The following is a 27,393-nucleotide window of genomic DNA, read 5'->3' as shown; positions in this document are numbered from 1 at the left end:
TTGTAAGTGTAATGTTTACTGTTCATTTTTTATTTCACTTTTGTTTATTATCTATTTCACTTGCTTTGCTTTGGTGGAGAGAGAGAGAGAGAGAGAGAGAGAGAGAGAGAGAGAGAGTGAGAGAGAGCACACCCCATACACAAAATGATCTCATGCCTGTCACTACACAGACTATGCGCAAATTTGACTTTAAATTAGGACATAGGACAGGGATCGCCATGCACCAGATGACTGGTTTGCATCACACTTAAACGTGCAATTGAGGGTGTGTTAGTTTGTGGCCTACCTGCACACAGCATGGGGGTAACTTCTGGTGTGTGGCTGTGACTGCATGGTGGAATGGCAGTTGTGTTTGGTATTTCCACTTCCATGGATGTTGACCCTATAAATAAAGGGCATATAACATATTTTCCATAGATTGCATTTTACAGTCATTGTATGTGTTCATGCTGAAATGTGCAGCCTTTTGCAACCATATCACATAAATTATATCCTACACAACCTTAGTTTACTTTCAATAGGGAAAGTAATTTTTATGGTCCTGTAGCAAAGCAATTGAGTATTACCAACGAGTGAATCTTGAATCCTGCTATTTTAATATTTTAGGCTCCTTGTCGCTTTATTTTCTAGTTGAACTTGTATGGGAATCAGCAAGGAGAGCAACGAAGGCGTGTGAGCCTCGTTACGTCACTGCTTCCTAAAACCGAGGCATCCCGGTAGAAACAGTCGGCTACTGCTGTTGAACCGATGCTGTTGAACCGCACGCAGATGAAAGATTGTGGACTTCAATGTGCCATACACGCTTGATGAAAATGTGTATTTTATGGATTTCGGAGGCGTTGAAAATGTGAATTATGTGGAATAACCGGAGTCGGATTGGTTCCTCTGTGTCACTTTACCGTTTTGCGACCTGCTCGCAAACATAATTTGCCAACATTTGCTGAGATTTATCTGAACCGAACTTTGGAGAGGCGGTGTCTGGTAAGTACACTAGGAAATAGCATTGCTTTAAACTGATAGAGTAACGATAATGTATTGCACAAAACCATTGAAAATAGCAGGAGTCTTTCATCATGATCATCATCAACATTAGTGACATGATAAACTTCCGAGGAGGCTTTAATATTAAATTTTACTGGCAGCCCATGCTTCACAATCTCCAAGATTCCTCTCCCACTACACACACACACACACACACACACACACACACACACACACACACACACACACACACACACACACACACACACACACACTATAAAGTTGTGGGTGAGCAGCAGCATGTGCCGTCCAGAGCGCAGCGCTTTGGAGAGAAAATAGCCTGAACAATAAGTAGTGAGAGAGCGCCATCAATCGCATATCGGTCACACTCCCATGCGCACGAATTTGGGAATAAGATATTATTGCACATTTATTACAACGAATATTCCAACATGAAGATACTTCTTGAATACCAGGCGTGTAAATGTGCACTCTCGTTGCACACATCGAAATTAATTGAAGGTTGTAAATAGGAAAACACTTTCCCTCCCCATAGGCTCATAATAAAACATTGTACTGTATAGGCAATTGTTTACATTAATAGGGATTACCATTCACCCAAGCGACAAAAAATTCAATCAAACCTGTACCCAAGTAATAATTTTATTTGCTTGGATTACCTCATAAACACTATTGGCACCGTGCGTAAATGTGGTAAAACATTGCCTACATTTGGGGACTAAATTGTAATGTTCATTTTATGGATGCATGGAAATGCAATCAAAAAGGATAATAGTTCATAGGTATTGGCATGATTTTTCCCTATGAAATCCTATTTTATATGATTTGCCTATTATAGCCTAGGAAGGGATAAATAATTGAAATTAGACTAGGGAATAGAGCCGATCAAAGTTAACCGTTATCTCGATTCTTGAAGCGGGGGAGCGAGCTGGTTGTTTTATCTTCATGCCAGCAAAGTAGATCCGGGCGTGCGCAACGCGGAGAGATACAAGGGGAATTCAGAGTGGAAGAAAGGGAGCACGAGAAGAAGTGGAAAGTGGACAGAGTCGCGGAGAGAGAAGTCCACGTAGTTACCATGCAGACATTCGTACCTTACAAACTACATGAAAAACCGCCAAATCCACGCCGTTAATGAGGCAATAGGTATGTAATGTGATGCATTTGTTTTAGCACTTTTCCTGTGTATAAGCAAGTTGTCTTTGTGGTTTGTGAATCGGAGTTAAAAGTTGAGATAGTCCGACCGAACTAGTTCTCTATAAGTGGCGCTCGAGCAGTGGATTGAAATCAGAGCCCTTTCTTTCCTCAAATGAAGTTTAACGTTTTAAAGTTTTTAGGAAATGTATTAAATAGGTTACTATCAAAATTAGAGACTATGGAAGTTGTTCACTGTTTTACGCCTTTTGTATATTTGTAGGAATTGTTTTACACATTGTGTAGTGTTGGCGGTTCGGGTATTGTTGCCATTTCTTTAAAAAACCATACATCTGGCTCGGGCAATGCTGCCGTGTCTACGTGAAATGAATAGAAATGGGGACCGTTGGGGGATGGGTTGGACAATTAAACAACAGACAGAAAGCAATGATTTTATGAAGCTGTTTAGTTTTTGCCTTTTGCCTTGTTCCAAGAATATGATTTCAGCCAAAAAAAGTTCATTATTCTATATAACATGGGAAAACATGTAAACATACATTTTTTTTCATTCTTTATGATTTGCCAGGAATAGCCTAGTTCAACAGTTGAAAAATCCTGGATGTGTATGCAGACTTAGTAAAAAAAGAATATTGTACATGTATTTGTTTTACTTAAGTTTGTTTACTAACCTGACATGATAGGCTCAAGGCATACTTTTTTTGTTGTTGAAAGTTCTCATGCGTGCATTATGCTATTAGCCCCATAAAACATTATTTATATATATATATATATATATATATATATATATATATATATATATATATATATATATATATATATATATATATATATATTGCAAACATACATTTAGCATGTGTTTTGAACAGATCTAAGGCAGCTGGATACCAGTGTCAGTCAATAGCCCGGGCTGGGATGTTTTAACATTCTCCAGTGCTTTTCCCGATGGCAACCCTTTAAAAGCCCAAAGAGCAGCGCTGTGTTTATTTTAGCACAGCCTAAACAGAAAATAGCCAAGCTCAGGAACTAAGGCCCCAGAGTCGGTATAGATACAGCATTTAGTGTTAGAATTCAGTTGTTTTGATCATACACTATTTCCAGGCATAATAATGGACTTATAATGTACACGTGAAATCCAATATGAGCACAAACCTGTATGCCTGAATGTCACTACCTTTCGTATTAGACCATGTATTTTGAGTCAGTTTGCATGTCTAGTTATGCGAGGACAGTACCGCTTTTCCGCCATTTCCAACCCTTTCTTCGTGCAATGTATCTGCTTGAGCTATTTGCGTAATGTCATGTAGATCAAAGAATTTCAAAGATGTGCAATTTACAAGATAGAAGGAATTGTGAAATGTGCTTATTATAGCTTTGAAGTCCGTTTTCGCTTGACCTGTAATGGAATAAGTGAGAATTGAATGCCTTACAACAATTTTGTCATTACCAATGACCTCCATCATCATTTGTACATAGAGGACTGAATTTAATGAGTATATGTTCTGACGTGAAGAGACTGGTCTCTGAATTGTAAAAAGGATTTACGTAGTGTATCTTTTCTGTTAAACCTGTTGCTGAAATAGTAAGAGGAATGCCGGCAAAGATAAATAAGTTATTTGTCCTATATCTTTTCTCCCTCTCCCCATCTGTCACATAACACCCATTTATTAGCCTGACCATCATTTGTCATGCCATTTAAATGAGCTCAGTGAGGCTCACAGTAAAGAGAGGAGTAAGGTTAGAGACCTTTGTCGAGCAGATATTAATAGCAGCCGTTCACCGTGCCACTTTAAAACCACAATTCTCTTAGGAAGGTTCAACATTTAGCCCTTTTGCTTGTTAGCATAAAGACATATCTTTTATTATGCTCTTAAATGAAAGCACTGATCCATCCCTATTGAGATTTTCTGAAAAATCTATTAAATGTTTAATTTGATGTTTATTTTTTTTAGCTTGATTCTGACCTTCTGTTTTGTGTGTCTCCAGGTGGTTTGGTAGAGAACACGGTACGAAAATGGGGAAATACTTGACTTCACTGCTCATGCTGCTCCTGCAGCTCCTCTGCGGCTGCACAGGGAACCAAAGGACGGAGAAGGCATTGGCCCTGCAGTTCACTCACTCTGTTTACAATGCCACCATATACGAGAACTCTGCTGCTAAGACCTACTTGGAGAGTCATGCCAAGATGGGCATCTACATCACAGACCCCACCTGGGAGATACGGTACAAAATAGTGTCAGGAGACAATGAGAACCTTTTCAAAGCAGAGGACTACATCCTGGGAGACTTTAGTTTCCTGAGAATAAGGACCAAAGGAGGCAGCACTGCCATTCTGAACCGGGAGGTCAAAGACCACTACTTGCTCACTGTCAAAGCTGTGGAGAGGGGCACCAACGTGGAGGCTCGCGCCCAAGTCCAGGTCCAGGTCCAGGACACCAACGACCTGAGGCCTCTGTTCTCTCCCACCTCCTACAGCGTCTCGCTGCTCGAGAACACGGCCATACGGACCAGCGTGGCCAAGGTCACCGCCACGGACGCCGACATCGGGACGAACGGGGAGTACTACTACAGCTTCCGGGAGTGGACAGATATGTTCGCCGTCCACCCCACAAGCGGGGTGGTGACGCTGACGGGCAAGCTGGATCACTCTGAGACCAAGCTGTATGACCTGGAGGTCCTGGCTGTGGACCGAGGCATGAAGCTCTACGGGAGCAGCGGCTTCAGTAGCATGGCCAAGCTGACGGTGAGGGTGGAGCAGGCCAACGAGCACGCGCCTGTCATCACCGCCGTCACCCTGGCGCCCTCGGGCGCTGACCGTGACCCCACCTACGCCATAGTGACCGTCGAGGACAATGACCAGGGACCAAACGGGGAGATCGCGTCGTTGAGCGTGGTGGGGGGCGACCCCCTCCAGCAGTTTAAGGCCATGAGAACTAGTCCCGGGAGCAAGGAGTACAAAATCAAAGCGGTCAAGGATGTAGACTGGGACACCCAGCCTTTCGGATACAACCTCACATTACAGGCCAAGGACAAAGGAACCCCCCCCCAGTTTTCTTCAGCGAAAGTGGTACATGTAACATCCCCTCAGTTTAAAGTGGGCCCCCCGAAATTTGAACATGCTGTTTATAGGGTCAATCTCAGTGAGTTTGCCCCTCTCCATACACCTGTTGCTATGGTAACTGCCTTGCCAAAGTATCCACAGTTGAAGTATGCTTTCAGATATAAAACAGAGAAGAATCGTTTTGCTATTAATCCAGACACTGGCTTAATCACCACAACTGGACCCATCTATGCGGATTATGCCCCTAAATTTGAACTAGAAGTTATTACCAGTGACAAAAAGGCCACGACCAAGGTTATCATTGACATTATAGATGTTAACAATAATGCCCCTGAGTTCCAACAGACCTCCTACAAGGCCACCGTTGATGAGAATGTACCCGTAGGGTCCAACGTGTTAGCAGTGAAAGCCACTGATCTAGACAGTGGCGAGAACGGGTATGTGACCTACAGCATTGCCAACGTGAGCCCGCAGCCGTTTGTCATCGACTACTTCTCTGGTGTCATTGGCACCTCAGAAGAGCTGGATTACGAGCTGATGCCAAGGATTTACAATCTCAAAATTAGGGCTTCAGACTGGGGTTCCCCTTTCCGACGGGAGGTGGAGGCATCAGTTACTGTCACACTGAATAACCTGAATGACAATAAGCCTCTATTCGAAAATGTCGACTGTGAAGTCACGGTGCCTAGAGACCATGGCGTGGGAGAGCAGATAACGACGGTGTCTGCAATTGACGCTGACGAATTGCAGCTAGTGCGGTACGACATAAAAGCTGGGAATGTTCTTGATCTCTTTGAGTTGAACTCCAACTCGGGTGTGCTTTCTTTGAAACGAACACTGACCGAGGGGGAGGCAGGTAAAGTGTCCTTCCATAGCCTACAGATCAGAGCCAGTGATGGAGAGCATGAGACTGAACCAATGATTATGAACATCACTGTCATCACAGCTCGCAAGCCTGTCCAATTGAAGTGCGTCGACACTGGGGTTGCTACCATGTTGGCAGAAAAGCTTCTTCATGGCACTAAGCTCCACACCCCAACTGAGCCTGACGATAACTTAATGGACATCCATTCGGTTAATCGCTACTCCCCTCAGTTTGCGGAGTCCTTCCCCAGTGTCATTGAGGTCAAAGAAGACCTTCCGGTTGGGGCTAGGGTAGTCCATCTAAGCGCCTCCGACACAGACAGTGGTTTTAACGGAAAACTGGTGTACGTTATTTCAGGAGGAGATGCAGAGAGTCGTTTCATTGTAGACATGAACACCGGTTGGCTTTTGGTTCACACTCCACTGGACAGGGAAACGACGGACCACTACACACTGAACGTCACAGTCTATGATCTGGGAATACCGCAGAAGTCCTCCTCGCGTCTTTTAGATGTTAAGATCTTGGATGCTAACGATAACAGTCCGCAGTTCCTGCAAGACTCCTATTCGGTGGAAATAAGTGAAAACACACCAGTGGGCACTGAAATCGTCCAGGTGGATTCCACCGATAAGGACCAGGGAGATAACGGAGTAATCAGGTATTTGATTGTGGCCGACACTGACCAGTTTGCCATTGACGAGCTGACTGGAGTAGTGACGGTGAAAAAGCCGCTGGATCGCGAGGTGCAACCGGTTTACATTCTGAAGATCGCTGCATGTGACCAGGCTGTTAATGAACCTCAACTCGTGTCTACAGTGTTGCTAAAGGTCGTTCTTGAGGACGTCAATGACAATCCTCCCAAATTCATCCCGTCAAATTACCGCGTGAAAGTGAGGGAGGACCTCCCGATCGGCACTGTGATTATGTGGCTGGAGGCTCACGACCCGGATGTCGGGCTGTCCAGTCAGGTACGGTACAGCCTCAGCGATAACGGGGACGGCAACTTCGAGGTGGACAAACTCAGTGGCGCGGTACGCATCCTGCAGAATCTGGATTACGAGAAAAAGCAGGTGTACAATCTCACGGCGAAAGCCAAGGACAAAGGGAAGCCCATGTCTTTATCGTCGACGTGCTTCATTGAGGTGGATGTAGTGGACGTAAACGAGAATCTGTATCGCCCGTGGTTCCCCTCGTTTGTGGATAAGGGATTTATAAAAGAGGACGCCCTCGTTGGGACATCCGTAATGAAAGTAACGGCTCAAGATGAAGACAAAGGAAGAGATGGAGAAATACGCTACTCAATACGGGACGGCTCTGGCCTAGGGATATTCACCATTGATGAAGAGACTGGTGAGTTTCTCACTTTTTTCCCCCTCTTTGTCATTACCATATTGCCCCTATGTGAAGGCCCATTTTGTTTATCATTTATTATTTAAGGCACCAAATGGGCATGCATGAATTTTAAATGACTGGGATGTGAAAAGGGGTGTAATCCCATGTATCTGTGCAGACTATGCTTGTCTGCCCATGTCCCCCCCATGAAATATCAGTGGTGGGGGCAAATGGTGAATGGAGGTTCTTCCTGGAGAACCGCTAAGCTTCCTGATTCCTTTCATTTTTCTGTCTGAGGGAAGAGAATTGATGGCAGGAACAGCTGGAGCAGCTGTGTCCTAGACATGCAGTAGACATTCCAAACTAGTTGCCGTGGAATTAAGAGGATTGCTTAGTGATTTTACTCACTGACTCTCCCTTTTCCACACAAGCACTGTAGTGCTGAACACAGCATTTTGTTTCAATGTTGAAAAACTAGTCATATGCAAATGAGTAATGCTGCATGCTGGCTAATCCCACATGAGATGGAACTTGTTTGTATAATGAGAGAGTTATTTTTCTGTGATTGTCATATCTGCTTTAGTATTGCAAATCTAAATTTTTTGCTTGTCTGGTGAAATGCACTTGACGGCCTCTTTGTGGTCTTACAAAGAAAGTAGGAATATTTTTTTTCAGCTGCTCACGGACGTTAAAGAACCTGTGCCAAGGGTTTAAAAATAAGCAGTCCGGAATTCAAACGGTTTTGCCACAAAAAGCTACTGGTCACCCCATTTTGGGTGTGTCAGACCTGGCTTGCTGCCCTTCATTTTAAACATAGTTACCATACTCTGGGTGGCTTAATGTCAGTTTTTCCCTTTTAAAATGCATTTCAGCATGGCAGTATACATATTTAATGTATAAATGGGCCGGTGAAACTCGATGCATAAAACATCAAGGTTTTAGCATATATGTAGTCTATCCCTTAAGCCTGGAAGTTCAATGCAAAGTCTCTGGAAATGTAATTTACAGATTTTAAAGTAACTAAATGAGAAATTGATGAGAGAATGTTAATTTAGATTCAGGTGGAGACATACACTTTATTAAGCGGAGTAAATTAGGGCCTTTCGTGAACCTGTGGGGAAATCACAATTTCTTTGCTGGTAAATTTAGCATGACGGGATGAGCCGGCATGAAGCATTGCTCCTTAAGGACCATCTGTCAGCTATTGTGCCTGTCCAGTCTTAGTTTGATTGTTCTCTGGGGTAGTTGTCAGATTGTTGCTTGTAGATAATTCTACCTCTTTTGTTAAAAAATACTGAGGGAAAATGTAAACAGAGCGAACTAGAGGGAGCCTTTTGATTCTTGAAATGCAATTTGAAACTCATCTGAGATTGGTTTAAAAATGGCTTCGGTCCCGCTCATCAAAATTTGTAGAAACTTTCTCACACACAATGCACTCTTTAGGGAGTTGACATTTTGAAACAAAGTGCCTTATATTTAGGCAACAGAGATTTCTGTTCTGGGGTTTGTTAGTTGAGACTGCCCTTGGCTTGGGGCTGTGGATCTTAGCCCGAATCTCAGAAGTGTTCTTGTTTCTGTGAAGGACACCCACTTCTTGTTTGAAATCCCACTCCTGAATGTATTGGATGCAGGTCACCGGGAGCTCCTGACCTGCTCTTCCTCCCCTGCCCTCGACCTCCATGGCCTTCAGAGTGATTTATCAGAAGTGGCAATGATAGGATTGTCCTGCTATTCAGCCCCATTGTTAGGGATCACAGCCATAGCTGGTAGCAAACCAAATATGCCCACGGCAACGGTGTGCCTCCTGGGAATTCATGCATTGACTGAAGGATGGTTTGGTGGGTTGGTCTGGGTCTGAGCAGAGGGGGGTGTGAGGTTATCATGTGAGGATTATGCTCTACAAGAAATCAATGTAAAACAAAGGGTGCACACCCAGCATCGCTTTCACCCAGTCATGCAGCTGCAGCTAGTGCTTTCCGACAAGTAGGAAAACAAGGGTTGAGAAGAGAAGAAAACAAATGAAAAAGTGCTAAAACCAAAGGGTACATGCCAGAAGCCACACACACCTTAAGCTCTGGAAAGGTTTTTATGAGGGGGGCTAGTAAGGGAAGGCTGGCTAACATCTGTGGCTGGTTAAGTTAAATGCCTTTTGGAATCTCATGTTCTCCTTATGCATGCATTATTTATTCCCTTTATCCTCTTGAACCCCTGGGTTTGAGAATGGAGGGGTAGTGATGAGGAATGTGCAAATGAAAAGGTCTTTAGTGCCCATTTGACTCCCTTACCTCTCATCTTACCGCCAAGAAGATACAATTTTGGCCCTTAGTTTTTCTCCTTAAGCCTAAATCTTGAACTTTATATTTAGTTACTAGCTTAATTTAGTTTAGTAAACAGAGGCGGAAATTAATTTACGTAACTTCAGCTTTCAATATATTATTTTACCCGATTCAGGGTTTGCTTTTGCTAACAGCAGTAATTCAGCCATTTTTAGGCCAAGATAAGATTAGCAAAACCCAGAAAGTTGTTACTTCTAAGATAGGAATCAACATGTTTTCCCCCTATCCAGTTCTTATTGTCCGACTGTAGACGGGTATATCTGCCAATCGTCTGGTCCGGGTCCCTCTGGATCTCTGACCCTTGTATTTACTTCTGCACATCACACAAACATGTTTAGAGCTGGGGGCTATGTGGAGCCCTGGTGAGATTTTGTGTGCAGTCCAGGCTAATTCTGTCCTCGTGTGTGCTCAGACACTGCTGTTGGGGTTATCGTGCTAATGGGGGTCTGACACACTTAAGGCCAGCTAGGTATGCCGCTAACCTGATTGATGTTTCCAGGGCCAGGCATGGAATCTAGTTCCTTGTTTTAATAAACCTTTAGTTGGAAAAAGGAACAAACAACTGGAGCCTGAGGTCATGATACAGAAAGAAGAACAACAAGATGGACTTATTTTACAAAGTAGGCTAGTTAAGGCTTCTAGTAAGAGGGGGGTTGTTGTGGTTGGGCGTAGAAGTTAGGGCTGGGAATTGCCAGGGACCTCAAGATAAGACGTTATCACAATACTTCGGTGCCAATACGATATTTATTGTATTTCTCATGATTCTATATACACTGCTCAAAAAAATAAAGGGAACACTTAAACAACACAATGTAACTCCAAGTCAATCACACTTCTGTGAAATCAAACTGTCCACTTAGCAAGCAACACTGATTGACAATACATTTCACATGCTGTTGTACAAATGGAATAGACAACAGGTGGAAATTATAGGCAATTAGCAAGACACCCCCAATAAAGGAGTGGTTCTGCAGGTGGTGACCGCAGACCACTTCTCAGTTCCTATGCTTCCTGGCTGATGTTTTGGTCACTTTTGAATGCTGGCGGTGCTTTCACTCTAGTGGTAGCATGAGACGGAGTCTACAACCCACACAAGTGTCTCAGGTAGTGCAGCTCATCCAGGATGGCACATCAATGCGAGCTGTGGCAAGAAGGTTTGCTGTGTCTGTCAGCGTAGTGTCCAGAGCATGGAGGCGCTACCAGGAGACAGGCCAGTACATCAGGAGACGTGGAGGAGGCCGTAGGAGGGCAGTAACCCAGCAGCAGGACCGCTACCTCCGCCTTTGTGCAAGGAGGAGCAGGAGGAGCACTGCCAGAGCCCTGCAAAATGACCTCCAGCAGGCCACAAATGTGCATGTGTCTGCTCAAACGGTCAGAAACAGACTCCATGAGAGTGGTATGAGGGCCCGACGTCCACAGGTGGGGGTTGTGCTTACAGCCCAACACCATGCAGGACGTTAGGCATTTGCCAGAGAACACCAAGATTGGCAAATTCGCCACTGGCGCCCTGTGCTCTTCACAGATGAAAGCAGGTTCACACTGAGCACATGTGACAGACGTGATAGAGTCTGGAGACGCCGTGGAGAACGTTCTGCTGCCTGCAACATCCTCCAGCATGACCGGTTTGGCGGTGGGTCAGTCATGGTGTGGGATGGCATTTCTTTGGCGGGCCGCACAGCCCTCCATGTGCTCGCCAGAGGTAGCCTGACTGCCATTAGGTACCGAGACGAGATCCTCAGACCCCTTGTGAGACCATATGCTGGTGCAGTTGGCCCTGGGTTCCTCCTAATGCAAGACAATGCTAGACCTCTTGTGGCTGGAGTGTGTCAGCAGTTCCTGCAAGAGGAAGGCATTGATGCTATGGACTGGCCCGCCCGTTCCCCAGACCTGAATCCAATTGAGCACATCTGGGACATCATGTCTCGCTCCATCCACCAACGCCACGTTTCACCACAGACTCTCCAGGAGTTGGCGGATGCTTTAGTCCAGGTCTTGGAGGAGATCCCTCAGGAGACCATCCGCCACCTCATCAGGAGCATGCCCAGGCGTTGTAGGGAGGTCATACAGGCACGTGGAGGCCACACACACTACTGAGCCTCATTTTGACTTGTTTTAAGGACATTACATCAAAGTTGGATCAGCCTGTAGTGTGGTTTTCCACTTTCATTTTGAGTGTGACTCCAAATCCAGACCTCCATGGGTTGATAAATTGGATTTCCATTGATTATTTTTGTGTGATTTTGTTGGCAGCACATTCAACTATGTAAAGAAAAAAGTATTTCATAAGATTATTTCATTAATTCAGATCTAGGATGTGTTATTTTAGTGTTCCCTTTATTTTTTGGAGCAGTGTATATTGTGAATCTATAGTGTGATTTTATTGCGATTCGATGTTCCAAACATATTGCTCACCATATGTCTGCTGCAGAGGGGCAAGAGAGAGCCATAAGGAAACAAGTTTTGATCAGTCATGGAAATCAAAGTTCTAAAAACTAATTGGCTCCCTATTTTAAAAGCTATGAAGGAGTTTTGGCGCAGGTACAGCCAACTAGCTCCAAACTATATTGCGATATTGTCAACACGATATATCGTAAAAAAAAAAAAAGATCCCAATATGTAACTGTACACCCCCCCAACCATCACTAGTAGCAGTTATTGTTGTGGGGTGGTCGAGGTGGTGAGTGGTGTTCATTTGGGACAAAACCACTTGACATTCCATTCTCTCTGTGAATCTAAATTGAGATCGACTCTTAATGGTCTTCACTCTGCAGTGCACTATAAATGCTTTTCACCGACGTTCCTGTAAAAAAAAAGCCAGTAACTCTGCTGATGTTGCTTAGGGAAGAGGGAGGGGTGGAGGATGTTGTTTGTCATGGGCTGTGCTTGATTAGTGGCGAGGTAGGCTATAGGCCTAGGCCCAATAAGTCTTGTACTGGTACATTGTTCAAATCAAATTGTATTTGTCACATACACATGGTTAGCAGATGTTAATGTGAGTGTAGCGAAATGCTTGTGGTAACAATGTAAGAAATAATACATAAAAAAAAAAAAAAATACTGCATAGTTTCCTAAGAACTCGAAGCGAGGCGACCATCTCTGTCGGCGCCATCAGTGAATCGATGGAGACCGTTCTCAAAGTAGATCAATTAGACTTGGTGCTTGCGCTAAAGGACTGACTGCCGTTTATGAGGTCATGGAAGGGTCCTCTGTGATCAATTAAGCATGTCTTTCTGTTAGAACTCCTAATACCTTGTATTTCAGCCTTTGACGTAAAGAGCTAGTTCGACCAGACTCTCTCTCTCTCATTGTGTTTCTCCTCCAGGAACTGCTAGTTTAGATGGTGTTTTGACAGCGCTATTGAAGTCATGTCTTTAAGTTCGTTAGCCTACTTTGTGAACCGAGGGGAAAAACCAAGATGTGATAATTGAATTTGCACTGATTCACTTAACAGGATGAAGAAGAACAGGGAAAAAAAGAGGTGAAAATGCATATTAATAAAAGTCCCCAGACTTAAAATATACTAGTAGTAAAGGTGAACAAAGGTGTAGGCCTTCATGCGGTGTGTTTGCATTTATGTAGGAAAAAAGGAAGGAATCTCAACAGCCCCAGTGGAATCGCCTCTTCCGTCCAGATGCTCATTGGATAATGTATGCATTGCCCTTTGCTCATTGGATAATGTATGCGTTGCCCTTTCACTTCAACCTGGAGGCAGCCAGTGTGCTGAAATAGCTCTTTGTGGAGGCAAATGAAATAGTTTGACGTGTAATGACAAAATTCTGTGAGCTTGTGTTTTCCCCTCTTCAAATTGGGCCTTCCTCCCTCCTCTCCTCTCCAAATTGTCCCTCCATTGCCCTTCCTGTCGAGAGCGAGGTAGGGCCGACCCTCAGTGATGCCAGATAGGGGAGGTATGTGGCGAATGGTTTTGTCTTTTCATGTTTGGCTGCGTTCACTATTCCAGCCATGTCTGCACCACCAAAGCTTCATGGGAGATTGATTGAACCCAAGCACCCAGGCCCGGTCCCATCTATTTTTTTTTTGTTTCTATACACAGAAGCTCAAGCCAGAAGTGTGACTTCTTCAGCACACTCAAAAGAGCCACATGACTTGTAATGGTCTTTGCTTGAGCGCCGTTGCTGGGGCGACAGGACCAGGAATGTGCAGCGGGCCAAAGTTGATTGTAGGGTGCTAAATGAAAAGCACACTTTCCCCAGTTAAAGTTTGTTGCTTCGCTCTGTCCATGAAGTATTTTTTAGAAACCTGTGAAGGTGCCGCGTGCAGATGGTGTGCTCGATTGTGAGTTAGCTCTTGTCATGCTAATCTAGGCAATTGAGACCCGTGGCAAATAATGGTTAGTGACATTTTGTTTTCTTTTTATGTAAACTACTGTCAATTATGACTCTACACAAGTTGCTAATGATTGCACAGAGATTCTGCAGACACGTACAAGACTGCAGTAACTACATGTTTGTCCCGCATTTGCCAGAAAATAAAATAATCCATTTGATCTTGGTGAAGTTTACTGGGATATTTCGATTGCTGAAACTTGGGCCTAGAAGCCATTTTGTTTTTCAGTTGTCTATCTTGGCGTGTGTTCCCCTGTCACTATGAAAAGACCTGCAGTTCCCTGTAGCATGTTCACCTGAATGTGAAGTCGTTGTTTTCCGATCATAGCCCCAATCAAAATGGAGTTTACTGCAGTGAAAGGGGTAACCGACAAAGTCTTAGCTGGCTGTTTATTTTAAAGCATCTCTGTATGATGCATTGGCTCTCAAAGCGTAACTGACTGAATGTCAAAGTGAAACAGTGCTTGGCTTAACAAATCCTGAGGTTTCATGTGTTGAGAGACAACCACTTAAAATCAAACGGCGAGAGATAAAGATGCTCCTTTTGAATTCCCCGTTCATCATGTTCACTGTCAAGCTGCCAATGTAAAGACCAAAGACAGGAAACATCAGAATTATGGTAGCATGACCAGAGACCGCAGTTTAATGGCACTGGGTTCAAATCCAGTGTTATACAGATGTAGACACTGACATGTTTAGGCCTAAGTGCCATGGTTGCCTCTTAGGGTTGAAAAACTTAGGATAGAAAATGCTGCCCAAACATGCATTTAAACTCACATACTGTCCCAACCTTCCTGTCATAACTCTCAACAACCATAATGCCTTTTATAGGCCTAAACGCCACTCTAATCTCTAATCTCCGAAGACAATAAAAATGTAATGAAAAAAGAATCAACCTTTGTAAATGTCAGCTCGGCAGCCAATTGGAAAGAGAGAGAAGGCCTATATTTCAAAGTGCCTTATCTGTCTCCAAAAAAAAAGACCTTTCCACGGGAACCGTTTACCGCGGCGCATTGGAGTACAGTCGGTGTCAGTGGGCAACTATCTCAGGGGGCTTCATAAACATTTTGCGATAAGGGGAAAACAGACGGTATATCGCGCCCGCTATTATCAGAGGAGCGGGGCATGGCACCGGAGGGCTGGGAGGGAACAGGTCTTAAATTATAACGCGATATGAAACCAGGTGGCGCTTCTCACAGGCCCACTCTGAGGCCTTTTGAAATAACACTGCGCTCTGTGACAATGGTAGCTGCCAGGGCGTGTCCCAATAGGCTTCCTCAACTGGAATTAATGGGCTAAATTCTGCCAGGAAAAAAAAGAGAAATCCCATCAAGCATGTTTTCATTGCATCACTCCCCTTTCGTTCGTTAAAGACTCTCTCGCTTTCACTTTGTATCTCGCTGCGTATAACCCCTCTCCCCCTCACTCCAGATGAATGCAGCCATTCTTTCATATTTTTTTTTCTCCTTGGGCCAGAGAATCTAGAATAGGATTCTTATTTTATTACACAGTGTCATCAAGCTATAGTTTTGAATATCTATGCCGCTTTAAAACGTTAATTCCCCCCTGGTCTGTTGATGCAGTTTTAGTAAATGGCAGTTGTTTAGTGCTTTTAGTTAGTTCCCTCCCCTTTTAAGACCATATGATTATGTAGAGTGAAGCACACTGCTCCACATTGTTAAGCTGGCTGAAATGATTGTTTGTCTAAAGTTTTAAAGTACCATTTCCCTTAAGCCCAGCTGTTGATTGTGCTGTTTTTTTTGCCTCCGGTGGAGATTGTATACAAAATGCACAATGATGCACGAAGCTGAAGTGGTTGGTGGGGGCACAACTCAGAGGATCGCTGGGTCAAAGAGAGATCAAATTACATTTTGTTACAACAAGTGTAGACTTTACTGTTAAATGCTTACTTACCAGCCCTTTCCTAACAACGCAGAGTTAAAAAGTACGCAAATGTGCAAAAATTAAGAGATAAAAAAAGGAATTAGTAACACAATAAAATAACAATAACGAGGCTTTATACAAGGAGTACTGGTACTGAGTAAGTGTGCTGGGGTACTAAGTAGTTGAGGTGATTGAGGTAATAGGTACATGTAGTTAGGGGTAAAATTGACCAGGCAATCAGGTTCGATAATAAACAGAGTAGCAGCAGTGCGTGTGAAAGTGTGTCTGTGTGAGTGTGTTGGTGTATGCGTGTAGCGTCAATATACAGATGTGATATGTTTTGTGTTTGTAAGCGTGTGTGTATGTGTGCGCGCGCACATCAGTGTAGTATGTGTGAGTCCAGTGAGTGTGCATAGAGTCAGTGCAAAAAAAAAAAAAATGGGTCGGTGCAAGTAGTCATTTGATGAACTATTCATCGGTCTTATTGCTTGGGGGTAGAAGCTGTTCAGGAGCCTTTTGGTCCCAGACTTGATGCTCCTGCACAGCACGGCAAGCGGGGAGAAATGCGCTTTTGTTTTGAGAGACTCTGTGTGAACTCATCATGCAGCTGTTTTGATGACTGTTTTCCCAGATCTACACTAATGTACTGAATACCCGCTGAATGCTGGTCACTCTTCAAAGCGCCACCATATTTCGTCAATGACCCCGATATGGTCTTTGACACTTCAATAGCCTGCTAAGTCCTATTTTGCATGGTGATTGTAAGCCTTTGGCCGATGTGTTACCGTGTGTAACTCAAGCTGTCCGTATTGTTCAGAAATATCCACCGTTCTATAAAGTAATAAAGATGATGAGTGTGAAAGCGAGACCTGTAGGCTATGTGGGTATCCCATGAGGTGGAGTTTTTCTGCTTTGGCTGCACTTCATAGCCTTGTGAATTTTTCAAACGTTTCGGGCATTAATACTTACAGTATGGACCGAAAAACGTTGGAAGTGCAGGGCTAGGCTAGGTCTTAGCTTCTGAGAACTCTTGGATCCAAAGAGATGGTTTGATTTCGCGGGGGCATGGGAAGCTTAGCTCAGGACTCTTTTTCTAATACACCCAGGGCTCTACGTGGTGGAGGAATGTGAAGCATTCCACCAGGGCCGGTGGAAAGAGAAGAGGGGGGGGAGCACTGAGAAAGTTTATGTAAGCATGTGAGGCAGGAGTCCTAAGAAGGCTGAGGAATGCGAGGGGAAAGGAGAGCGGAATTACCGAGAGGTAGTTCAAAGCAAACGTCTGACTTTTTCGAGTGCAGACCAAGGGAGTGCTGGCGTAAGCCGAAATAGCTGATCTCTCGGTCTTGAGAAGACACGTTTTTGTTCTCTCATGGTCTCCGAAGCACGTAAATTATTCCTGTACGGTCTCTTGTTGTGAAGGTCATCGGAAGACCATCTCGACTTCTGTAGATATCTTTGTCGACAATAGAAAACAAACTGTGAAAAATATTTTTTCTCTAGGCTGTGTAAAGTTGACTGCAGCCTAATTCCTCATTACACGTTTTCAATGCCAGAAAAATATGATATTGACTCAGTTTCTGAAGTAGACCTCGTGCTACCATATGAAAATAAGCACTGGGGATAAACAGGATTTTGCAAATCCTAATCCTCTTTTGACAACCGGTAATCTTTTTGGCGCTCTAATTTGTTTAAATTGCCAGCTTTTGATATCCATGGCATGTGCAGTCCTCTCCATTTGTGGCGACACCATTGTAGCTACAAGGCCTTCTGGGGAAAAGAGTGTCTCTCCCCAATTTAGCCCCCTGCCCACTATGTACACCCCTTTCATGACAGGGACCATGGTCCTATACATGTTAGAAATACTGAGTACACCTCATCCTCTGAACTAAATAGGGAACATTATAGTATAGTTCCGCAGGTACTACCCCCACTGTGTGTTACTTTTTTTGTTTTGGCCTGGATCAGATGGATTTATCCAATCCACTTAAATGTTTTCTGTCCTCAGATCTCCTCTGCCATTTTCCTCGGCGCCTCGAAGCACAACCATGTTATTTCACAATTTTGTCTAAACAACACTCAGTGGGCTATGTGTTGTGCAGCAGACTTCATCCAGCCTCCCCGCTGTAACTAGCTATTGAGTAAATGTCACGGTGGACCTGTTTCCGGAGACTGATTGGGATGGCAGGTAGCCTAGTGGTTAGAGTTTTGGGCCAGTAACCAAAAGGTTGCTAGATCAAATCCCCGAGTTGACAAGGTAAAAATCTGTCGCTCTGCCCCTGAACATGGCAGTTAACCCACTGTTCGTAGGCCGTCATTGTAAATAAGAATTTGTTCTTAACTGACTTGCCTAGTTAAATAAAGGTTAAATAAAGATAACATAAATGAAAATTGCAGTTCACACGCCTACATGAGATGGCAGAATTGTAAGGACAGCGTTAGCCGTTAGCTCTTTTTTTTGTTTAGCCAAGCTGCTGTGCTAGGTGGCTGTCGAAGGTGTAGCCGTAGGGTATGCAAGGAAGAGGGAAAGAAAGGAGAGAGAGAGCAAATCTGTCTGGGTAGGTTGCCTAGGCTTTGTCAACTGTTTTTATTGCCTCAAGGGCACATTTTGCAACTTCCTCATTGACTAGCCTAGAAGTATAGGTGTGGTGGCTAAATACCTCGGCTTCATCATTTATACACATTTATACAGCTAACTATTGTTTCAATAGATGCTTTGTCGATAGATGCTTGTTTTCTAGTAGGTTTATTTAAAGCCAGTCACGCATTCATGTTTGAATAAAAAGTAGATGTCAGCTGAAATTGTCCTTGTGTTCAGAAAGGGATTAATTGAAATGGTTCTCTTTTTGAATTGAACTTGATATTCTAGGCATCAGAGCCTCATCAAACTATAAAAAATATACAAGATTTGGACTTTCTTACTTCCGCCAGTCGACCATTACAATGCTATCGTACCAGTTGGCCTTACCTACCACAGTTTAAGTTTCCTGTGAGGGGTGAGTTTGGGTCAAGGTCCTCTATGACTATGCAGCATTGATGTTAGTCACCACTAGAATGAATGAATGACATTTTATTTTCGTGTCAAATCGTTAATTGGCAACCCATCCTATCCGGGATTAATTGAAACATAAACAAACATTGCAATAATTCACTGTGATAATTCAGTGATAATTGCTCTAGCAGTGCAGAGCAGTAATATAAAGCCATCTTCTCTATGCTGATAGCTTTAGGGTTGGCAGCTAAAAGCCTGACACTCATGAGCGAATGGAATGAAATGGTATAGGTGTGGTGGCTAAATACCTCTGATTCATCATTTACACCCTCTGTGAGTAATGATCCAGCCAACTGTTGATTTGATATGTTGTTTCGATAGATGCTTTGTCTTCTGGTATGTTTATTTAAAGCCAGTCACGCGTTCATGTTTGTATAAAAAGTAGATGTTAACTGAAATTGGCATTGTGTTCGGTTAACCATTTCGATGAAGCTCTTTCTCTTTAAATGGAACTATTCTAGGCATCAAAGCCTCATCAAACTATTAAAAAAAGATACGAGATTTGGACTTTCTTCCTTCCGCCGGTCGACCATTACAATGCTATCGTACCAATTAGCCTTATCTACCACGGTTTGTTTAAGTTTCCTGTGAGGGGTGAGTTTGGGTCAAGGTCCTCTATGACTATGTAGTCTTGTTAGTCACCTGTAGCAGTGCAGAACTGCACTAATATAAAGTCATCTTCTCCATGCCGATGGCTTTAGGGTTGGCAGTGGGCACTCAGACAACCTGACACTCCTGAGCGAGTGGAATGGTTCTGCTATGCCAGTGTCTCCCAGTCAAATGGATGAGCACTGAAGCATGGGCATTGCGTTGGCACAGGCACAATAAATGTTTCATCCCTCTCGTTCTAGCTGTCTCTCTTTTACCTTGTCTCTCACACACACTTAGTCTGAATAGTACACATTCTCACCCTTACACACAGACACAGAAATGTACAACACACACACACACACAACACACACACACTCTCTATCTTAGTTTCTCGTTCCATTTTTTCACCCACTCAACCGCTCTCTCCGTCTCATCCTCACTCCTTCTTTTCCCAATCTCCACCCTCTCTCTCTCTGCCTCTCACTCATACTCTTTCCCCATGCTCTCGCAGGACGCTAGCAGTCAGATTAGCACTCACATTTCTTATTCATGCTTGACATTTGCAAATCTGTTCCTCCCAGAAGCAATCTCAGCGAGTGGAGTGAGTAGAAAAACTCACACTTGCACATTTTTACTGCGTTTTTTTTTTGTTGTGGCAATATATATGTTTTTGTAATCTGTTTACTTCATTATATAATCACTTTTTTATTTTATTTTTATTTCCGCCTCACGATGGCCCTTTGGGTGCATTTCGCAATCGGTGCCAGCCAGCAAGCCTCGACAAGCCTGTATACCCATATGACATCAACCATATTACACCCTGCATGCCTTCAGAAAGTATTCATACCCCTTAACTTAATCCACATTTTGTTGTGTTACAGCCTGAATTCAAAATTGATTAAATATATTTTTTATCACCCATCTACAAACAATGCCCAATAATGACAAAGTGAAAACATGTTTTTAGAAATGTTTGCAAATGTAGTAAAATAAAGTACAGAAATATCTCATTTGAGTTATCTGAGTCAATAATTTATAGAAGCACCTTTGGCAGCGATTGCAGCTGTGAGTCTTTCTGGGTAAGTCTCTTAAGAGCTTTTGACACCTGGATTGTGCAACATTTGCCCATTATTCTTTAAACAATTCTTCAAGCTCTGTCAAATTGGTTGTTGATCATTGCTAGACAACCATTTTCAGGTCTTGCCATAAATGTTCAAGTAGATTTAAGTAAAAACTGTAACTCGGACACTCACGGTCTTCTTTGTAAGCAACTCCAGTATAGATTTTGCCTTGTATTTTAGGTTATTGTCCTGTTGAAACGTGAATTTGTCTCCTGGTGTCTGGTGGAAAGCAGACTGAAACAGATTTTCCTCTTGGATTTTGTCTGTGCTTAGATCCATTCCATCCAAAAACATTTATTCTGGAGAAACTCGCCAGTCCTTAATGATTACAAGCATATCCATTAGGGTTGGGTGATATCAATTGTATTTGTCATATGCGCCCGAATACAACAGCTGTAGACCTTACAGTAAAATGCTTACAAGCCCTTAACCAACAATGCAGTTTTAAGAAAAATATCTAAAATAAATAAAAGTAACAAATAATTAAAGAGCAGCAGTAAAATAACAGTAGCGAGGCTATATTCAGGGGGGCACCGGTTAGTCAAGGTAATTGAGGTAATATGTACATATAGGTAGAGTTATTAAAGTGACTATACATAGATAATAACAGAGAGTAGCAGCATCGCAAAATGGGGGGTGGCAATGGAAATAGTCTGGGTAGCCATTTGATTAGATAGAAGCTATTTAGAAGCCTCTTGGACCTAGACCTGGCGCTCCGGTACCGCTTGCTGTGCGGTAGCAGAGAGAACAGTCTATGACTAGGGTGACTGGAGTCTTTGACAATTTTTAGGGCCTTCCTCTGACAACACCTGGTATAGAGGTCCTGGATGGCAGGAAGCTTGACCCCAGTGATGTACTGGGCCATACGCACTACCCTCTGTAGTGCCTTGCGGTCGGAGGTCTAGCAGTTGCCATACCAGGCAGTGATGCAACCCGTCAGGATGCTCTCGATGGTGCTGCTGTAGAACCTTTTGAGGATCTGAGGACCAAATCTTTTCAGTCTCCAGATTTTAATATCCATATATATTACTGGCTTAGTACACAAGGGGGAGCCAAAAAACACAAAAAGGCCCATTAGGCATCTTTTACCAGAATGCTAACAAAGTTAGCACAAGTTATCCAGCTAATAAAGTTATAAATATATAGGTAAGAGCTACCAAATGTCATTTTTGTTGCGTTTGGACATTTACAAGCGAATGTGAACGAGAGCTATTATGCAAATGAACAAGTTTTGACGCATGCTTGTCTGAATGAAGAACAATACTGTGTACACGCTGTGTCTGTGTGGAGTCTGGGAGTCGCTAGGGCAACGGGCTTTCCTGCTCTGCTTAGAGAAGATGGGGGAGGAGCAGATGGGCCTAGAACGGAGCGGAGAAAAAACGCAAGGATATCAAGATGCAGTGGTAGTTGTACAGAAAACTCATTCAAAGGGCTTTGACTTCTCAAACACGGCAGAAAGCTAAAACAATATGATGCCCCGTGACTTTATTAATTCAGCCACTTACTTAGATAACTAGCAAGTTAAACTTAGGGGTCACCCTATCTCAGAATTATTTGTTTTTCGTGGCCCAAAAATGGAAATAAACACATAAGAAATATCTTGCTACGTTTTGTAAATGCAGATCTAAAATGCTTCTTATTGTAATTTTTGCTCAGCTTCAAACAAATGTTGTGATTCAGTTTCACGTGTCCACTTGGATGAGAATTCACGAATGGGCATTCTATCAAACGACAGCGCTCTGACTGATGTGTAACTACTTTTCTCCGATACTTTTCTCGGTGTAGCCAGCTTACCTTTCTCTGGTAAAATGCAAGATTAACTTTAAGCAAAAACATTAGGAAATGTAGCTGGTTACATTTTTTTCAATGATAAACATTAGAAATATGATGGCCATGCATCGTTTTTTACTTAATCATTGTAAGCTCATTTACTTGTGTGGCTGCCAGCCACATAGTGTTGCACTTCTGTTGTCATCTGATGAAAATGAAGCTATTTTCTGCCGAATGTGTTGCACTAATCTATTTTCTGTGAAAGAAAGACTATAGTTGCACGTCGCTGATCACTCTTTTGAAGCAAAAAAAAAAGACTTGACTTTCAATATAAAACGTGATCCCTGTCAATACACAGCTACTCCCGCTTTCTCCCGTTGTGCTCGTTCAACTGTTCTAGGGAACTACGGTAAACTTCATAATGAAAAATAATGTGACAGGTGAAATGAAGAATGCAATCTGCTTCAATCTTCTAACGTATTGCACAAGTTGACTGCAGGTATTTACTTACAAAGTAGCTACAAATATTAAAATGTACGGTACACCGTCCAAGCCTAATACCCATAACATGATGCAGCTACCACTATGCTTGAAAATATGGAGAGTGCAGTATTTTTGCCATATTACTTTAGTGCCTTCTTGCAAACAGGATGCATGTTTTGGAATATTTGTATTCTGTACAGGCTTCCTGCTTATCACCTAGACAATTCGGTTAGTATATTGGAGTAACTACATTTTAGCATTTTGGTCAAATAGCAGATGGTCTTATCCAGAGCGACTTATAGTAGTGATTCCATAAATGTTTCTACAACAATGTTGTAAGTTACAACTTGTAACTACACTGTTGTTGATCCATCCTCAGTTTTCTCCTATCACAGCCATTCAACTCTGTAACTGTGTTAAAGTCACCATTGGCCTCATGGTGAAATCGCTGAGCGGTTTCCTTCCTCTCTGGCAACTGAGTTAGGAAGGACGGCTGTATATTTGTAGTGACTGGGTGTATTGATACACCATCCAAAGTGTAATTAATAACTTCACAATGCTGAAAGGGATATTCATTTTTTTAACCGATCTACCAATAGGTGCCTTTCTTTTCGAAGAATTGGACAATTTAGTATCTCACAACATTTCAGCTTTTCATTTTTTAATTAATTTGTTGAAATTTCAAAATACATAATTCCACTTTGACATGATGTGGTATTGTGTGTAGGCCAGTGACAAAACATCTCAATTTAATCAATTTTAAATTCAGGTTGTAACTCAACAAAATGTTGAAAAGGTCAAGGGGTGTGAATATTCTCTGAAGGCAGGTTATACCCTCACATGGCTGTAGGAAGTGTTATGGAGTGTTACAGTGCTATCCATTTCCACCTTTGCCACCCTGCCTCCCTGGCCTTATTACACGCCTCAAGCTAACTGCTAACCCTGGCTAGCAGTAATGATGAGTAATGACAAAAAAAGCACCTCAGACTCAGACATAAGATACAGTAACTCTGAGGTGAACCCCCTGAAAAGTGAAATGTCAGTGACAGGTGTTGGAGATTTCTTTTTTCTTCTCTCTTTATTCTGAATATTTTTATTCCCCCCTGAGGAGAAAGGTAGGCCTGTCTCTCGGTTACAAACCTGCAGTGCAACTCATTGAGTTACAGGGAGCAACAAAGTGTTTTGAAAGGCAGGCAGTAGGAAAAGTAGGATTGGTGCCATGGAGCAGTGTCTTATCGTTCTTCGGTATATGGCACACTAGGACAGTATGCGATTACCGCTTGCCTATAGGTGGCAAACAGGCCTCGCCCTGGCTTTATTATAATTTATTACCTTCGGAGGTGGGCCGGGCCAATGAGCTCACTTTTATTGCTTTCGATAACAGGTCATTGGGACCTTTTTTTAAATGTTAATGTTTACTTAAATTGCATGGAAAGAGATTTTCTAGAGATTGTCTTCTTAACAACTGAGTAATTTCGTATCGCTCTACCCCTGACATGCCATAACCCAAGTCTACCTAATGATCAGATATATTTTTAAAGCCCCAAATAAAACGTGCATGAGAAACCACATCATAAATGTTGGGTAATCCTCGAGGGAAACAACTGTGCACTCATCCAGAGAAGGATGGCTGACTAGCCTACTTTCTAGTTTGCCGTTTTGATGGTTCCACCACAGATCTCCTTTCAGTCATCGGGGGTATTGTTGTGAAATGTTAGTCCTAACAGGTCTTTGAAAGCTCCTCTGTTTGCTCAGCTGAAAGCTATAGGCCCCTCATGGCAAATGGTCTGCTGTAAAAATCCAGGCCTGTCATGTAGAAACAGACAGCAGGGTCTGATGACAATACCAACCTTCTACCCTACCATATTCCCCCTACTGCTGTGCACCGACACCTACCCATGATTAAAATAGCACAGAATGAGTTTCTCTCTTTCTCCATATCTTTCCTTTCTCTTTTTTTCGTTCTCTTTCAAGTGGTATCTACATACTGGATTTTTTTTGTTTGCCTAAGCGTTTGTGTGTGATCCCCATAAAGAATGCTAAATGCTCTTTGAACTACTTTTTGTTTTTATATGTATGGACTAAGACAATTTCCATCTAAAAGCTGGGAGTGAAATGGTTTAAAAAAAAAATAATGTTTTATGGATGTTTCTCTTTCATAGTACAAGAGCCCAAATAACTCATTATTCGCTTTCTTTCTCCCAGGGGTCATCAGAACCCAGGAACTCTTGGACCATGAGACCACCCCGCAATACTGGCTGACTGTGTACGCCACGGATGGTGGCGTGGTGCCCCTCTCGGCCTTTGTGGAGGTCTACGTGGAGGTCCAGGACGTCAACGACAACGCGCCGCAGACCTCGGAGCCCGTCTACTACCCATCGGTGGCGGAAAACTCGCCCAAGGACGTGTCCATCATCCAGATCGAGGCGGTGGACCCGGACGCCCGAGCCAGCGACAAGCTCTCCTACAAGATCACCAGTGGCAACCCCCAGGGATTTTTCGCCATCAACTCCAAGATGGGTAAGACTAAGGCAAAGGCCGCCACTTTTCTGAATTGAACTTTATTGATTCCCAAGGTGGAATTGATTTCTCGCAGGCAAACATGTGTAGTGCTGCTATGCTTTAAATGAAGTGCATACACAGAATAGTAAAGGTAGACAGAAAACAACCAGGTAAGGTCACACGTGTCATTAATGTTATCCATTTGTGGTACATTGAAATGTATTGGAAATGGCCTTGTCTTTTGCTTCCCATTGACTTTGTGTATTCCAATGGATGTGTTCTGTATATGAAACACAATGCATGTACAGCGCCTTGGATTTATCTTCCCACGTATAATGTGTGGCCAGCAATCAATTAACCATCGCCTAACAGATTGTAGTCAATAGGCTACACACCGACTGAGAGACGAGTGTATGTAAAGCCATGTCCAATTTTATCACTTGAAAGAGTACAACTCCTCTCACAAGGTTGTGAGTAGCGCTTCTACATAAAAAGGGTAAAGAATAAATGTAGAAAGAATAGATGTTCAATTGCCCTTTGAGACTATGAGGGTACATGGGGTCAGTTGTAGGTTATCTAGGTTATATCAATCCTTTTGTTCTATAAGAAGCCTTTGGAATCTCCAGTATGGCCACATGATTTTAGCATGGTCGATAGGAGAGATGTCTACAGGGGCTTTTCCCACTACCCACAGAGCACAGTGTGTTCACATATGGTGTTCTGAAAATGGATGAACGTTGAATAATTTTTTTTTTGTTGTTGTGAAGCCCGCTGGAGCAGACAGCAATTTTACTCCAGCATGAGCAGAAATAGTAGTACAAGGACTAAAAGGTGCAAACTGAAGCTTTTGAAATGGAAGCCAACGTTTTTGAACGTGGATGTTTTTTTTTGGTGGGGTTTTGAAGGAATTGTTCACACTTTAAATTCAGTTGGACAGATACCATGTTATTACATACGACTGTGATTTATTAGTATAATGCCATAGATCATGACTTTGTTCAGTTTGCTTTCATTACAATTCAGTCTGGACTTCAAATACCTTGTCTACAGTCCCGATGCCCAGCTGTGTAATTACAGTTGGGTTACCAAAGCAGTTAGACGCTACAAGGCATAACAGCGGCTCAATATGAAAAGTCTGCTAGCCTGAATCAAGTCAATCAGCAAAACGATATTTGTATGTCCCCTTTTAATAATCAACACAGAATGCTCATTACAAACAAGCTTGTTTACATTGATTGCATTGTGCAACCCTGTATGTCTTTCAGTAACTGCTAATTAACAAACTCATTTCAATCCTACCTCTGACTTTTGTATACCAGTCTCTTGTTGCGAGTACTCATTTAAACTGACATGAGGAATGGGCTGTAGAGCAAATCGGCTCTCCAGTTTCCCCCCATTGACTTGTGTGGTCCCATATTCCAAGGCGGTCCTCCCATCAACAAACTGTGGTTATTTTTGTTATAGCAGGGGCCAATGTGAGTGTTCTTGACCAAATAAGGGTTCGTCATGTAGCATGCTCTCTCTAGCTTTCCTAATGATGGCAACTCTCCAATGAGAGATGGAAAAGAAAGGGACGGGAGAAAGAATTTTCTTTCTAAGGCACATTTAGCTGCATTTAGGCATTAATTCAACGGGGCAATGGACGATAGTTTTGATAATGAAGGTGTGAGTTGTGTGGGAGGTGGAAGGTTTGTGTGTGTGTGTGTGTGTTGACTGTAAGATTCCACATAGACAGATAAGCCATCCTGAACACAGTGGGTATGGTGTATTTCTCTTGCAATGAAGAAGGCAGTCTTGAAGTGGAGCAGGCATTCTTGAAGTGATTTACAGTATAGACGACTAGAGATGAGTTCGCCAGACTCATGCTGTCGAGATAATAGCCGTTGTTGGATTTTAGGAGTTGGC

General features: G+C 42.9%; 1 protein-coding gene across 11 annotated transcripts in view; it reads left to right on the top strand.

The window, feature by feature from the left end:
* Positions 1 to 705: 705 nt before the first annotated feature.
* fat1a (FAT atypical cadherin 1a) overlaps positions 706 to 27,393 on the top strand; it is a 93,684-nt gene continuing 66,996 nt past the window's right edge. For 10 of the 11 annotated variants that reach the window (XR_001328235.2, XM_014195253.2, XM_014195251.2 and 7 more), the window contains exons 1-3: positions 1,925 to 2,145; positions 4,138 to 7,427; positions 25,192 to 25,506. Coding sequence is in view for 10 of the 11 variants with exons in the window: in XM_014195253.2 (XP_014050728.2) it covers positions 4,166 to 7,427; positions 25,192 to 25,506 (3,577 nt within the window). In the remaining variant the exon portion in view is untranslated. Of the gene's footprint in view, positions 982 to 1,924; positions 2,146 to 4,137; positions 7,428 to 25,191; positions 25,507 to 27,393 lie in introns of those variants that run through there. The other variant, XM_014195248.2, reaches the window with a different exon arrangement.

The sequence above is a fragment of the Salmo salar genome, chromosome ssa04 (assembly GCF_905237065.1).
Source record: "Salmo salar chromosome ssa04, Ssal_v3.1, whole genome shotgun sequence".
Classification (NCBI taxonomy): Eukaryota; Metazoa; Chordata; class Actinopteri; order Salmoniformes; family Salmonidae; genus Salmo; species Salmo salar.
The sequence above is the reverse complement of the archived record's forward strand: the minus strand, read 5'-3'. Positions and strand labels throughout refer to the sequence as shown.